This window comes from Panthera pardus, unplaced genomic scaffold (genome assembly GCF_024362965.1).
Source record: "Panthera pardus isolate Hobbes unplaced genomic scaffold, ASM2436296v1 HiC_scaffold_7, whole genome shotgun sequence".
Lineage (NCBI taxonomy): Eukaryota > Metazoa > Chordata > Mammalia > Carnivora > Felidae > Panthera > Panthera pardus.
In genome coordinates, this window is record NW_026527002.1 from 19,594,586 (window position 1) to 19,611,289 (window position 16,704).

The following is a 16,704-nucleotide window of genomic DNA, read 5'->3' on the forward strand; positions in this document are numbered from 1 at the left end:
TTCATCCTATAGTTTCTTAATTCATTGAGCAAATATTTATTGAGCAATTACCAAGTACTGGCTTCTATTGGAAGCATGTAGGTATAATGGATACAACTCATAGACCAGGCTTAATCAACCCAGTTGTTTCCTGTATATTTTTCTCTACCTCCTTCCTTGATTTTCTAGCCAGGTGTGATGCCAAGCATTCATTCATTCAATTTTCACAATAACTCTATGAAGTAGTTACTCTCTTCAATTAATGCGTAAGTAAAATGAGGCTGACAGTAGTCATGTGGGCTGTGACGAACTGGTAAATGGTGAAACTGGGACCTGTGTTAGGTCCAGGTCTCCACAGCTATGCATCTAACTGTGATGCCTCCCATCAGTCCTTCAACAAATGTTTCAAGCCCTTTCTAAAAGCAAACTATAAATGCATAGTACTGTTCTAGGTTCTGAAAGAGACGTAACAGAAGCATAAGATGGGTCTTATTACTTCATTGGCAGAAAATGATATGAACCACAGTGACCTGTGGGGTAAAGACTAAAAAAGACCTCCTTTTGGGACACCAAAAGGACACCTCCTTTTGGGTGGCTCAGTTGGCTGAGCATCTGACTTCGGCTCGGGTCACGATCTCGTGGTTTGTGAGTCTGAGCCCCGCATTGGGCTCTGTGCTGACAGCTCAATTCCTACAGCCTGCTTCAGATTCTGTGTCTCCCTCTCTCTTTGCCCCTCCCCTGCTCTCTCTCTCTCTCTCTCTCTCTCTCTCTCAAAGATGAATAAACATTAAAAAAAAAAAGAGGGGTGCCTGGGTGACAGTTGAATGTCTGACTTCTGCTTGGGTCATGAACTCGCGGTCCATGAGTTCCAGATCCACGTTGGGCTCTCTGCTGTCAGCTCAGGGCCTTCTTCAGTTCCTCTGTTTCCGTCTCTCTCTGCCAGTCCCCTGTTCATGCTCTCTCTCTTTCAAAAATAAATAAAACATTGAAAGAAAGAGAGAGAGAGAAGAAGGAAGAAAGGAAGGAAGGAAGGAAGGAAGGAAGGAAGGAAGAAAAGACCTCCTTTCTCTGCCAAACAGTTGTGCCCTTGGTGGTGGACACTACCTAATGGAGACTTTTGCCCGGGCTTTTGTAATGTTCTCATAATCCTTCTGGAGCCTAACTGCTCTAGACTTTAGTTGTTGTTTTTATTGGTTTATTTTTACTATCTTAACCATTTTTAAGTGTGCAGGTCAGTCGTGTTAAGTACATTCACATGGCTATGCAACCATTCTTCAGAAGTCTTCATCTTACAAAATTAAAACTTTGTACCCATTAAACAATAACTCTCCCCACCCCCAGCCCCTGGCAACCGCCATTCTACTGTCTCTACAAATTGGGCTATTCTAGGTACTTTATATAAGTGGAATTATACCACTTATGATAAAGGAAAAATATTTGTCTTTTTGGGACCGATTTGTTTCACTTAGTCTATTATCCTTCCTCGAGGCACATCCATATATCAGAATTTCCTTCCCTGTGAAGGTCAAATAATATTCCATTGTGTGTATATGCCACATTTGTGTCCCTATTCATCTGTTGATAGAAATTTGGGTTGCTTCCACTTTTTGACTATTGCAAATAATGCTTCTATGAACATAGGTGTATACATACCTCTTTAAGACCCTGCTTTCAATTCTTTGGGATAAATACCCAGAAATGGAGTTGCTGGATCTCTTGATAATTCTATTTTGAATTTTTAAAAAGCCTTCCATAGTGTTTTCCATAACAGTGTCACCATTTTACATTCCTACCAACAGCGTGCAAGGGCTCCAATTTCTCCACGTTCTTGACAACATTTGTGCTCTTGGTTTTTTGGTTTTTGTTTTTTGATTTTTGTTTTTTAGTAATACTCATCCTAATGGGTATGAGGTGGTATCGCATTGTGGTTTTGATACAGTTGGGTTTGATTTTGTTTTTTCACGTACATGTAACTATGCTTGCCAAATGCTTAAAAAGAATAGCAAAATTATTTGCACCTGTAATACTGCAGGCACTTTTGGCTACTGTACCTCCAGAAAGATAGAACAGACTTATTAGAAAAACAATTACAAAAATTATAATAGAATGCCTTTCTTTAGGGGAGAGAATAAAGCTATTCTACCTCTTTGTTTGGAAAGACAAAGTCTGAGAAGGGTTGTAATCAGAGTTTATGAAATCAAGCTCAGAAGGAAAGCTTTTATTCAATGGGAACGGGGGCCACTCCCTCAACTTTGTCCAAGGACAAATAAAATAAACTAGTACTCTGTGAAGGGAGGAAGACACATAAGGAATTTATTAATAAAAGTGCTAGAACCTTGCATGGTATCTTTTTCCAAAGAACACTCAGTCTCATTATTGTGTTTGTGTTCATCCCACCCAAATTGGGTGGGTAGATCATTATCCCGGGAGAAAATTAATCTGTGGAAAGATGAAATTACTTAACCAATGGTCCCCTTGCTTCTGGTTTTACTTTTTGCCCAACTTAAGAAGTAGCTTAGGTTGTATCTATACCTATAAACAGTTCAGATTTTTGGACTATGTTAACGGGTGGAAGATTTAGGCCTTTTTTTAAGCGAGAAAAACACACATGGACACGATCAACATGAAGTTTGAGGGAGACGGAGAAGTAATATCAATAATACCAGTTATATCCACATTTTCTTTTAAAATTTGAAAAATACATCTGAAGCAGCTATCATCAAATATTAAACTTTTTTAAAAGCTTAAATTCAAAAGCTGAACATCTAAAAATACTAAAGCTAAAAGTTCCAGTATTTTCCTGCAGTTAAGATATTATATAAATCAAAAAGAACAAAATCAAAAATGCTTGCGGAACTCCCCTAAATTTCTGAAACTAGAGTCAAAGAAATTAAGCTCTACATCTTTCCAAAAGGGTCCCTGGGTGCCTCTCTGAGGAATAAAATGTTGAGCTGATCTGACTCAATGTGGCATTTGTTAAATTCTTAGGAAATTGGGCAGAGGCTAACATCTCGGTAATGCTGACCCAGTGCTTCTTTTCCATCATGCGTGGAATTAGGAAACCATAATACATGGAAATACTTTGTTTCTTTTTTCTTTTTTAAGTTTATTTCTTTATCTTGAGAGAGAGAGGGAAAGAATGCCTGCGCACAGGCAAATGGGAAAGGGTCAGAAAGAGAGAGGGAGAGAGACAGAGAGAGAGAGAGAGAGAGAGAGAGAGAATCCCAAGCAGGCTCCACACCACCAGTGCAGAGACCAACGCGGGGCTTGAACTCACGAACCACAAGATCATGACCTGAGCCAAAGTCGGATGCTTAACGGACTGAGGCATCCAGGTGCCCGATATTTCATTTCTTTAAATCAGAGGTCACAAATGGGATCTATAATCCAGAGCTAGCCCACAGATGTGTTTTACCTGACTAGTGTACTTTTTTAAATTAAGGCAACATTTTAGGCTACTGGATCCGATTACAGTCACTTTGTAGCATCCTTGTCAGGCTTCCACCTCCAAGGACGATTTTATTTATTTTTTTAAATTTTTTTTTTAACGTTTATTTATTTTTGAGACAGAGACATGCTCTGTCTCTACAGAGCATGAACGGGGGAGGGTCAGAGAGAGGGAGACACAGAATCCAAAACAGGCTCCAGGCTCTGAGCTGTCAACACAGAGCCCGAAGTGGGGCTCCATCTCACGGACCGCGAGATCATGACCTGAGCCGAAGTCGGCCGCTTAACTGACTGAGCCACCCAGGTGTCCCTATTTTTATTTTTTAATGTTTATTTTACTTGTTATTTTTGAGAGAGAAAGAGAGCACATGGGGGAGGGGCAGAGAGAAGGAGAGAGAGAATCCCAACCAGGCTCCGTGCTGCCAGTGCAGAGCCCAACTCAGGGCTCGATCCCACGAGCTGCGAGATCATGACCTGAGCCACAATCAAGAGTCGATTTTAAGAGGTTTAACAGATCGAGCCACCCAGGCTCCCCCACGGACAATTTTAAATGAAAATGAAGTCAGGCTTCTTGCTTAAGGGGAGGTAGGGGAGCAGTATATGTGGAGTAGGAGAGAATTCAGATTTTTAACTATAAGCCATCATTAACATTTTACGTCTTAAAACATAGAAATAATAGTTGACTTCTGTCTTACTCCTGAACAGTCTATAGCAAAACACCATAGACTACATGACTTGGTGGCTTATAAACACCAGACATTTATATCTCACAGTTCTGGAGGCTGGGAAGTCCAAGGTCAAGGCACTAGCAGATTCAATGTCTGGTGCAAGCCTGCTTCCTAGCTCACAGATGGCTGTCTCATTATGTGTTCTCACACGGCAGAAGGGGCAAGGGAGCCCCGTGGGGCCTCTTATATAAGGGCATTAATCCCACTCATGAGGGCCCCACCTTCATGATCTAATCCCCTCCCAAAGACCCCTCCTCCTAACCCCATCGCCTTGGACGTTGGGTTCAACACACACATTTTGTGGGGGATACAAATATTCAGTCTATGGCAACCTGTCTGCTTTTATCCCCCTTTTGGAATTCAGATGTAAATTACAGAGAAGAGAAGGGCATGAAAACGACAGGAGAAAATTAATGTGGCGGGTTGAGGTGAGCACACAGTGAAATCCCAGCCCATCTGACAACACTCCATGCAAGAGGCACTGTAACAGCATCATGCCATTTGCTCCTCAACAACCCTGTGATCCAGCTGGGGAACTATTCTTAGCCCCATTTTACAGATGAGACATTCACCCCAGAAGAGAGTAAAAGACTTGCTCAAGCTGATCTATGGCAAAATCCAGATGTTTTCCCATAAGTTCAAGTCCAGGGCTCTTTCTCGTCTCATTCTTAGCCTCCTAAGCACTGCCTTGTGAATCTTGTTATGAGTCTTCAGCCGTAAGCTTCGTGTCATGCCTATGAAATAATTGTTCTAATAACTGAGAATCAGCACAATTTGCATTTTCGACCCCAAAGACCTGAAACTCAGGGAGGTGAGGAGCTGCAGCTTAAAAACAAAACTGAGCGCTTCCAGGGCACCTGGGTGGCTCATTCGGTTAAGTGGCTGCCTTCAGCTCAGGTCATGATCTCGTGGCATACAGGTTCGAGCCCCACATGGGGCTCTGTGCTGTCCGCGCAGACCCCTCTTCAAATCCTCTGTCTCTCTGTCTCTGCTCCTCTCCTGGTTTCTCTCTCTCTCTCTTTCTCTCTCTCAAAATAAATAAGTAAAAATTTATAACATACAAAAGTGAGTCCTTCCAACAACAGGACAGGACATTGTCCCATTCATTAATCTCAACAGCTGTAAGTGCATAGTTATGAGTTTTATTACAGAATAGCTTCAGGGAGAGAGAGCGTCCCGATGAGAAACCAGTAGTGTCATCACCATCACGACGGTGATGCATGCGGTGCAAATCGGTGTGACCGACCGACCGACCTTAATCGACACGCAGCCGTGCCAAGAAGGTGCTTCGTGCTTTCCTTACTGGTACATATAAAGTCAGAGTGAAGGGGTGGGATCCCCGTGCCTGTCATCTGCACAGAACCCACCGAGATCAGAGGCTGCATTTAGCACCGGAGTGGATGTCAGCTACGAAGACAGACGCATCCACAGCCCACTCCCCCTTCACCTTGGCCTGGGCCACTGAGGTCACTTCAGCCCTCGGGGAGGGGGCTGGCAGGAGGCAGGCAGCAGTGCCTGTCAGCATCGCCTCTAAGAGGCCAGGTGAAGCAAAATACAAGACTGCGGAAAGTGAGACGTATCTTGACTGCGAGCAGACAGCTTTTCTTTTCTGTTTCTCAGTCTTGAAAACGTCAGTGTCACGGCCAGTACTCAGCCGAGATCTAGGGGCTCTTGAGCACGGTCTCTGGAGCAGATTGCCTGCATTCGCGTCTAGGCTCTGCTAACCTAGGGTTTGTGTGGCCCTCAGAATGCTATTTAACCCTTCGGCCCCTCAGTCTTATCATCTGTGGTTTTTATATACGAGTAATAAGTAATAACACCTGCTGTGAAGGCTTATCGTCAAGATTAAATGAACTGATTGATGTGTGTGAAGTGCTCCGAAGGGAATCCGGCTGAGAGTTAAGCATGACATCGATGTTTCCCATTCCTGTCTGCAGTGTCTTGCACCTCGGGACTGGGCTGAGCCACTTAGAGGCACCCACGAAAGTCTCTCGCAGCTCCAGGCTTCCCAGGTTCTGTGTCCAGCCAGACACTCGAGTGCGAGTGTGGTCCAAGTGCAAGTGAAGTGAAGCAGCTTCACTAGGGAGCTTGTTACAAGTACAAATTCTCTGGTGTTTCCCCAAGTCTTCTTCAATCAGCACCTCAGGGCTGGCCCAGGATTCCGATTTGACGTGCTCTCCGGGTGATTTTTAAAGTTGGAGAAACACTGTCTCAGAATCTTCTCTTCACTGAGAAACGTCAGGCCAGATACCCACTTTCAGGAATCCTAATGGTGGGGCTACAGTGGTCATGGTGACCGAGGGGACCAAAGGTCCTCATCAGTCCCTTTGATGTGGGACCTGGTTGGAATCTGGACGAATTATTTAGGACCTCGACATAATCAGCTTAGTTAATTAAAAGAGTGACATTTAGAATGGCAGAGGAGTCCTGGTGGCGGCAAATCCAAGTTATGAACTGGACTAAGTTTTAGCTCCCCTTTTCCTGTTATTTGACCTTAGATCAGATTTCCCACTGCCGTCCCATATCAGCAGTCTGAATGAGTCTGAAAACAGGAGATTGCAGGAGATTCAGGACCTTGGAGGAGGGTTCCCAGTACTTTTTTTTTTGTTAATGTGCTAAGACTCATAAAGGAAACGGATACCCCATTCTGTGAAATAAAGAGAGTATTTATTTGGCAATGAAAATCCATCAATAGTGTTTGCTGAGTTTTCCCCAAATTCAAGATACTACATGAAGTAAGCACTGCAGAGATGTAAAGAGGAGAGAGGAACAAATGAGTAGACTTGGGCGTCTACCCTTCACTCTCCCCACTCCCCATGTCTGTATCCGTCTAGTTCTTTCCCTGTCCAGGGTGCTTCCCCCATATGATCAAAAAATATAAACCACATTTCTAAAATGGACTTCCTTGATCTTCTACAGGGCATATGTCTTTTTAGTTACTTCTTTGTTAAATTCATTTTGAGAGAGGGAGGGAGAGAGAGAGAGAGAGCACGACCACACTGGGGAGGGGCAGAGAAAGAGGGAGAGAGAGAATCCCGAGCAGGCTCTGCGCTGTCAGCACAGAGCCCAAGGCGGGGCTTGAACTCACGAACCATGAGGTCATGACCTGAGCCGAGATCAAGAGTCAGACCCTTAACTGACTGAGCCTCCCAGGCGTCCCATCTTTTTAGTTACTTCTTGAGCAACAGCGAACCATTACTTCTCCAGTTTTCTTCCTGTGCCGAAGATGTTGCCGTATAGTCAACTCATCGCCTTCTGATGCATTATGGTGTCTCTGGGATCTGCTTCTTAGATGCTCCGTTTTAGAGGCACCATCCAGTTCAGGTGCTTATCATCTCATGGCCTGACAGCCTCAGCGATCCCTTGGCTGTGACGTCGATGGAGCGGCCTGTTCCCTCCTCAGTGCACATACCTCCATCACCACGTTGCCACAACAACACCCTCAAAGACTTTTTCCTTATCGTGTCATTCATGCCTTTGACAAAGAAACTGTTCTGCCTTCATTTTGGCTATTCTTTCAAATCTAAATATCTCTGCCCAACCTCAAAGCCATTCACTAACTCTGCCTCCCACATTTCATGAAGAGAAGTGTCCATTCTTTTTCGTTCTAGGGAATCAGTGTGCTGCACTCCTCCGTCTACTCCCCCCACCTCCCGAGCCCACACATACCGTCCTGTCCACTAACACACTGCGCCCGTCTTGCGTTTTTCTTCCTGCTCTCCTTCCATTTGTCCTCATTTCTTGTTTCAGAACTCTTATTAGACATCCCCCTCAGTCCCTTGTAGCCTTATTTTACTGCTACTGCTATAGCCACACTCTTACGTTGCTTTGCAAATGTCCCCAATGTGATTTCTATACGTAGGTTCTCGTCCAGATAGTTTACTGCCGAAGACCAAGGGAGCAGAGGATTTTCCATTTCTTTTGTTAACGCTACACTTACGGGACCAGCCCAGAGTACTGAGGTTGATAGAATGTTCAGCATGAAGTGGGCACTCACTACATGTTATTCACCGATTACAAAGAGGTTGCTTGATCCCCTGAAGACAACCAGGGGAGAAAAAGCAGTCAGGAATCCTCCTAACTGAAGCCTATTTTAGGGAGCTCTAATGAGACCCAATTAGAAACCTTCCTCCTGTTTTCGTATGTTTCATGTGAACAGAAAGAGCTAATATGTGAAAAAAATCAGGCTAACTGTGGCTTTTTGGACCATTGCACACTTCTCTTCTGCTCTGAATGCTTGCCTGGTTTGCATTACGATTTCCTTCCTCGCTGGAAAACGACATAGACTTTCTCCCTTTCTTTGGAAGAAGTGGGACCTGTTGGAAATGTGAGGCTCCAGGATTCAAATGCAATGGGCTTGGCTGTAGTGCTCTGTAGTGCATTTCTTGACAAGTCCTGAAAAGACTATTGAATTCTAGCCTGTGCTTTTTTTTCTGCAGTATTTGGATGTGTTTCAGCGGCAGTGTTTGGCTGGGTAGAGTAATCGAAGTAGTTTTTTTCTTCCTCAGCAATCTTATGTTACAATTTCATCCTTCACAGTCAGAATGGAATATTTTACTCTATGTAAATCCTTTTGAGTGCAGTAGAATCATAGCTCTTTCATAAGCAGTCTGTCTTTTGATATTACATGTAAACAAGTTAAGATGTAAATTGGTAGTACTATCCTGATAGAAAAACTGGCAGGTATTTGGTGACTTTGCTAGGGAACACCAAGTTACAAAGAAGAAATTTTTTAAATTAAATACAGACATTTGGGAGAGACTTTTACTTAATAGGGGGAAAAATGGCTTTCCTCTTTAATTTCATATGATTGAAACACTATATCTAGTAACCTCTGCAATGTCACAAGCATTGTGCATATGTGGTGGGCTGGGGTTTTGATGTTCTGTGTAACAGGCTATTGTTCTCTGGTAATCTTCAAAAGGCTGCTGGCCTTTGAATTTGCTCCATATCTAAAATTCTAGCTTTAATTATCAGATTAGCCTGCATTTTTTTCTTTGTGAGTAAGGAGAGGAGAAGCTGAATTGTGTTTATTATTCTGCAAAATGCTTGAGATGATAGGATCCCAAATGCTTAATTTTGTTCCGGAAATGGGAACTGTCAAATTATAGAGCCCTTCAAGCCAATGGAGGGAAATTAATAAATCAGGGGAACAGGGTCACTGAGTGACACGGCATAAATGGGTGTTCGTGTGGCGCAGGCTGCTAAACAACGTTGAAATTGTCCTTTCCAGGGTCCCTGCAAGTCATGAACAAAACAAGAAAGATTATGGAGCATGGGGGGGCCACCTTCACCAACGCTTTTGTGACTACCCCCATGTGCTGCCCCTCCCGGTCCTCCATGCTCACCGGAAAGTATGTGCACAACCACAATGTCTACACCAACAATGAGAACTGCTCTTCGCCGTCCTGGCAGGCGATGCATGAACCTCGGACTTTTGCTGTGTATCTTAACAACACTGGCTACAGAACAGGTAAAGGTGGACTTTCTAGCCAATGAACTTCTGGCTGTATATCTGAGATACAGGTAAATGCATGGTGTAATGAAATAGATGACGTTCCAATAAGCAGAAGTAGGGTAGACTCTTCTCTTCTGCATCAGTGTCCTCCCCATGCCCTTCTTTTTTACTCTGAAAAGTGTACCAATGAGCGATCCCTTAGAAAAAAGAGTGATTCTCAGTGGGTACGTTACAAAAGTGTTATATTCATCAGAGCACCCAACGATCAGAATTTTCTAAGAGGATCTGCAACAGAAGAGTATTCACCCCATTTGCCTGCTTGGGATCATTTGCCTGCTTGGGATCAAGCCTGAGGCTTGTCTTAGGTGTTGGTAAATTCCTGCAGATTGTTTCAGTGAGAAATCATCAAATGTTTGAAACTGCTTAGCATCCACTCCAAGACCTGGGACCCACTAGATAATCAAAAATTATTTTTTGAATTAGTAAATAACTGAATGAATAAGCCAATGAGGTGTGCCTTGTTGATTCATCTGTTTATTCATTCATAACTAATAGAAGTTGGAGTTTCTTTAGCTTAGGCTGTGGTTATTTGTAGGTCTCACATGTTCACCCCCGTCTTCCAGGAAAGGAAGGCCTCCCAATCGCTACACCTGCTGTCATTGTTTAACCTACATAGGGCAAGAAGAGGTTTCTGGTTAATTGCTCTTTTGAAAATTGGAGACCTCTTTCAAGAAAAGTCACAGGGGCGCCTGGGTGGCTCAGTCAGTTAAGCATCTGACTTCGGCTCAGGTCATGATCTCGCGGTCTGTGAGTTCGAGCCCTGTGTCGGGCTCTGTGCTGAGAGCTCAGAGCCTGGAGACTGCTTCCGATTCTGTGTCTCCCTCTCTCTCTGCCCCTGTCCCACTCGCACTCTGTCTCTCTGAAATAAATAAACACTAAAAAATTTTTTTAAAAAAAGAGAAGTCATAAACGTCATTCAATCTTTGTAAGAAAGACTGTGGTAACGTTAGCCCCCAAAGCCTTTATTATCCCAGCATTCCGATGTTCTCTTAGGGGTTTTCTGAACATTTCTTCATGAAAGGCAACAAAGGTGTTTATAGAAGAGCTGCAGTGCACAAATAGTTTTTTTCAGAACCACCAAAACTTAGAAGGATTAAAGATGTCATCATTAAAGTTTGTTGGAAATGGTTTGAGGGTCTACAGCCTCTCTATTCTGAAGATTTAGAAGTAAAGGGTTTCAGATATATGTATTCTCTGAAATATCTTTAAAACATGAAATTAATCTTTCCCTCTGGACTTGGAAAGTATGAGGCCATTTGCTTCTTCTCAGGGCGTTCTGTGCGCTCTTAATACTTGTTATTTATGGATAAAAATATTGATTTTGACTCTGATAGCATTGTCATTCACAAGCATCTCAAGATCTCCATTCAGAGGGAAGGCTCCTCCTGTGACTCTCAAGGGTGTTTGCTTATACTTAGGAAAGAAACTAGGTTACTGAGAGTGCCTTATCCTAAGTGTGTTTTCTCACATAAGTGATTTAAATTTATGGCACCTTTCGTCTGAGAGCCCTAAGGCAATTTGCAAACCCATCAAACATCCCTGTAGGGTTTACAGACAGCAAATGTACTTGGCTGTGTGTTATAACTGGGGTGGGGATTTCAAATACTGTGTGACCAGCTAGGAAGCGAAACCAGAAATTCTCCCCTGATGCCTGGTTCCTGATTTTAACCACCGACTCGTGTTTTGTTCATGAGAAGCATCATATGAAATCAATGCCTTTCGACTCCCAGGCTCCCTAGAATTTAATCCCTAGTAGCAGGTATAGAGCTTGAAGGGTCGGGACTCTCACCATATCCAGAGTGAGACGGACGATGCCTGTCATGAGAAATAAAGCTGCAGGATGACACAGAGAACCCTACCAAGACTAAGAGTGGTCAACCAGGGTTTGATAGTCTGTTTCGGGGCAAATCAAGCAAGGGCAAGAAGAAGATGAATGAGTTCTGAAGAAACGACATACGGCTATGTAACCATAGCCCACAATATTGTATTGTGCACTTGAAATTTGCTGAGAGGGTAGATCTTTGGTGTTGTGACCACAAAAGGAAAATAGTAGAGGTGTGAGGTGATGGATATGTTGATTGGCTTGGCGGTGGTGAATGTTTCACAGTCTTTATGTATTTCATGCCATCGGGTTGTACACCTTAAATATATTACAGCTTTTGATTGTCACTTACACATCAATAAAACTACGGAGAAAAAAGAAAGGGGGAAAAGAAGGAAATTAATATATGTCGTTTACTTATGTGCACAGACGCTTTATCTAAATTGTCTCACGTAATTCTTCCGGCAACCTGGAAAGAAAGGATTTGCCTGTGTTGCCAGTGAAGAAACAGAGACTCAGGAGAGTTGTCTAAGGTCACAGGCTTGTCCGTGGTAGGATGAATCTAGCACACCTGACTCCAAAGTCTTTCCTTTTTCCATCATCTTCTTTCTTTACATGTTTCTGTCATGCCTCATTCCATAGCACCTTCAGAGACATGTAAAACGTAACAGGATACCGAACAGTAAGAACCCTGGAAAATGGAAATGAAGGGCTGTACCAGTTAAAGTCAAGGCAAAGCTTGGTATACAAAGTGCATGCCATGGAGATGTGGAGAAAAGGTGCATATTTGGAACTAAGCTTCCAGATGGCAAAAGGAAAAATTGAAATGCCATCCATTACGAAGTTTACTGGGTCACCAAGATAGAAACAAATTATCTAAGAAGCACAGTATACTCTGGGCCTTGTTTTAGTTATACTACATTATATCTACCCTACAATGGATTACAAGAGCTTGAATAAAATAGAGATAATTTAGTTCCATCCCCTTATTTTCAGGTGAGCAAATTTACACCAACAAGATCAAAGTGGCACATCTGATATTCTAATGGGAAGAACGGGTGTCAGGACCTTGGTCTTCAGAGTTCTTTCCAGTGTCCTACCCTAAATGTACAGGTTAGGTCTAGAATGACACTGCACCCCATAAGCCTGCCCCGATGACAACTGTCAGGCTTTTTGTGCAGCCCAGCAGCCTGCTTCAGTCACTTGTCTTCTCCAAGAACAGGAGATTTGCTCCTGGAACCTAAGTCTGATTCTGAGGCCAACCTTCCACCCAGGGGCCTGGATACTTAGGTAATAATTGAATTTATAGTGAGTCATCTTAACAGGGGAAAAGGAATTCTTTAAAGGAAACGAGGACTTTTCCAAATAGTTGATAAACCAAAAAAGGATGATACACACATAATAAATTTTGATGGGCCCATTAGTGAATCAGGCAAAAATACAAATTGGAAGACTAAAATGTCAATGATAGAGATCTATACAATTTAAATTTATCCTTGATGGGAAAATATTGAAGTGTCTCAGACAATTAGGAAGCAGAGATGTCTTTGTGACAAGAGTTTATTGATCTAGCCAGGGACAGGGTCCCATTTGAAAATACACAAATAAGCACATCAGGAGGACAGGCATCTTAGGAAATTAAGAAAATTGGTGAATAGGTATTAAACCAACATAATTATTTATAAGCCACTAAACTAGAAGGGGGGAAAGCCAATATATAAAGATTTTATTGTTTTTCTAATAATGAATACATTATTTGGAACATTTAGCTGAGAAGCTAAGAAAAATAATGCAAGAAACCAAAATATATATCATACATAAATATTCATCTAAAGAAAAGCACAGTGCAGTAATCAGTTTTATGAAGAACAAGTCAGAGAAGACGAATTACTAAGAGGCTTATTTTGGGATGCCTCCAGAATATGTGGATTTAAATGAATCGAATTGATCCAATATTATATTTACCATTGTCTGACATGATTTTTTCTTTTTCAGAACTGAGGCATATTTTTGGACTGGCTATAGCCTAAATTTTTCTAACTTTACTCATGGAAAATATGACTGTCCAACAGCTTTAATGTTCAAAAGGGGAAAATACAACAACACGTCTATTGCATTCTATGTTCTGACAAGTGAAGTGGGACTGATATTGGATTATCTATCATAGAAATGAATATCCTGCCCATCTGCTCAAAAAAAAAAAAAATGTAGTGTAAAGTTCTTGTAAGAGTATAGACATGAATGTAAAACCTGTCATTGGTTTTAAGGTAAAAGTAACAAGCCACGTTGGAGAGATAGCATCACATATCAGAAAAAAAAAAACCCTAAATCAAGGCTGAGGGGAGTCGGACCCTTGTCCCATCTCTGCCTTTAATATGTTCGGAGAACTTGCATGAGCTAGTTTCCCAGTTTGTATATGCAATGCAGAGATCAACCAGAATGATTCCTAGGTTTTCTTTCCTGCCTGAAATTAAACTGTAATTTTATTATAATCCCTGTACGTTTTATATGGACTCATTTAAAGATTGTAGTGTTCACATTACAATCGTAACACATGATACATAAAATCACATGTGAATTAAACTTTAGTCATACTCATTTAACTTCATATCACTTGGGTGAAAGGGGCAATATTTAATGGAGAGCTGCAGTAAATCTCTTTGTAAAGAAGTCTTTTATAACAAAATAATTTAGACCAATGAATCAATTCTTCTGATTTCATGTCGTTTTATTTTACAAAACTTATGTTACTCATAGCAAAATTATTTATTTATTTATTTGTCCTCCACACACTAATATTCTTATTTTAATGAATTATGGTATTATAGATCTTGATAGTAACATATGGTATAGCATACATGTATTGAACTACATATGCTTAGACTTACACTAAGTGCTGGGATATGAAAAGATATAAAGTAAGATCCCTGGCTTGACAAGATATAAGTAAGATCCTTGTCTTCATTAGACTTACAGTTTCCTTGGGGAATTAAATTATAATTTTAACTTGGTTCAAACTTACGTATATTGGTGTGTTAACTACCAGTAAAATCCTGTGACCCCAAGTTTATCAATTACACGCAGTAAAAACTCAATTAGTGTACCATTTGTTATGTTAAATAAGATTTAACTTCTCCACAGCATCAGAACTCTTTTCTATAGTTCCTCCTGCTGACCTAAAAGCCTTTGCTTCAAAGAGTTGAAGGAAAAATTTTTAAGTATTATGTAACAGATTGTCCTCCGCAGACGTAGCAGGGCCTAAAGTCACCCGTAATTATAATCAGGTCTTTCTGATCTTTCTGCCTGTCACCCGACCCCCCCCCACCCCCTTTTTAAACAGCCATGAAGGGAAGTGCTTAATGATGTCTCAGAGAAGAGAATGATCTAGAAGGACAGGTAGATGGTGTGTTAGTGATATATTCTGATGGTAGTAAGTTGACGTGAATTGCCAATGCCAAGGGATAAGAAAAACTTCAAACTACACATAATATAATGGCAATATGGGCGAGAAAATGAAATTCACCTTAGGGAGGGAGAACGAGATTTAATACATCTGGAAGAAAATAATTAGAAGCCCAGATAATCAATTGCAGAGCGCTGCCAGGAAGCATAATGTTGAAAGAGGCCAGGGGTGATTACAAATGAGTCTCAATGTTACGAGGCAACAAGAAAGGCCAGAGTAACTTGAAGCCAACAGCACCGGGGTGCCGCATCGTGATGCATGAGGTCCTGGTCTCTCTCGGAACAAGTGTGCTGGATGAGGGCACATCTGGAATCCTGAGTACATGTTTTTACACTCTGTTAGCGCAGAGACACCGAAAACCTGGAGGGAGTTCTGAAGCAAGCAACAAGGACTATTAAGAGACTAGAAGGAATAGTTTACAAGGGGAGGATTAAGGGAGGGGCACTAGCCATGGCGATGGATAGAAAACAGCACTAAATAACCGAACAAGTAAAACAACGAGGCAAAGGGCAGGAGTGACCCATCGTGGCTACCCCGAGAGGAAAAAACAAGAGAGCAAAACTGAACGTAACAGGAGAAAAATCTAAAAACTAATTAAGCAAGAAAACGGAAGCCAAATGGGAATTCGTTGCCGCAAAATGTGGCCGATTGGGGAAGAGAAGTATGTAACCTCTCAAGAAAGTTTTCCAAATGCACAAGCGCGGAACTCCAAGATCTCCTTCAACAGCCGAGTGGTACATTATTTGAAACCAGGATACAGCGTTGGGAGCATAATGATAACGGTGCTGCTAATAATAATACCAGCAGCAGCAGCAGCATTAAAAAAGCCCTTGTTATGTGCCAGGCACTGTTCTAAGCGCTTTACGTATGTTTTATTTCACTCGATTCTAACAACGACCCCGCCACTGTGCTTATGAGTATCCTCGCGTTTTCACAGATGGAGAACTGGACGTGAAGAGAGGCTAAGTAACTTGCCTGAGGATAGCTAGCAAATGACACTGCCAGGATTTGAACCCAGGCAGGCTGGCTCCAGCGTTTATATTCCAAGCCACTGTACCCTTTTACCTCTTTTAAGACAGACGGAGAGGAACGTGGGACAAAACCCCTGGGGATGAGGAGAAGGCCAGGGGAAAGAGCTGGGCCGAAGGTTATTAAGTGGAAGGTTCCTGGAAATCGTCCCCTTCTGAAGTAATGGTGGGTGTGGCCCTGGTCCACGGCCTCTGACTGGAGGTCACATTGCCTTTTGTTAGAAAGGAAAATTATCTTGTACTTTATGTGAAAAGGTGATTAGTCTCTAAAGACAAGAACCCCTCATTAGAATTCCTACTGCACACAGTCAGCTCAGAGGGAAATCCTGAGTCCTACCTGATGGGAGACCCTCTGACATTTTGTCCTACCCCCGTTTCTCAGACCTGAGTCAACTCTTCCAAGAAAATGACTCCGACCAGAAATATCAACTTCAGCCACTTATAATTCAAGTGAAAACATAAGTCTAGAATTTATAGAATCCCCAGAATACATGGAGGTCCATGAACCCCAGTGCAAGAAACAAAACTTTCGGAGCCCCTATACTATATGCAAGGATGGGAAGCAGGGGGAGTACAGAGATGAGGCAAAGGCGGTGTTGGCCCTCAGAACCCTTACGGTCTAAAGGAGATCAGCTTACGTACAAACATGACCGTAGCATGAGGAAGAAAGGGAAAATGGCACGAGAGCCGCAGAACCAAATCGCTGTAGAACCGGGCAA

The 16,704-nt window shown here is 42.3% G+C and overlaps 1 protein-coding gene across 5 annotated transcripts in view; it reads left to right on the forward strand.

The window, feature by feature from the left end:
* SULF1 (sulfatase 1) overlaps nucleotides 1-16,704 on the forward strand; it is a 177,204-nt gene that overhangs the window by 97,001 nt on the left and 63,499 nt on the right. For all 5 annotated transcript variants that reach the window (XM_053896526.1, XM_053896524.1, XM_053896527.1 and 2 more), the window contains one exon: nucleotides 9,388-9,627. In XM_053896526.1, the coding sequence (XP_053752501.1) occupies nucleotides 9,388-9,627 (240 nt within the window). The remainder of the gene's footprint in view (nucleotides 1-9,387; nucleotides 9,628-16,704) is intronic.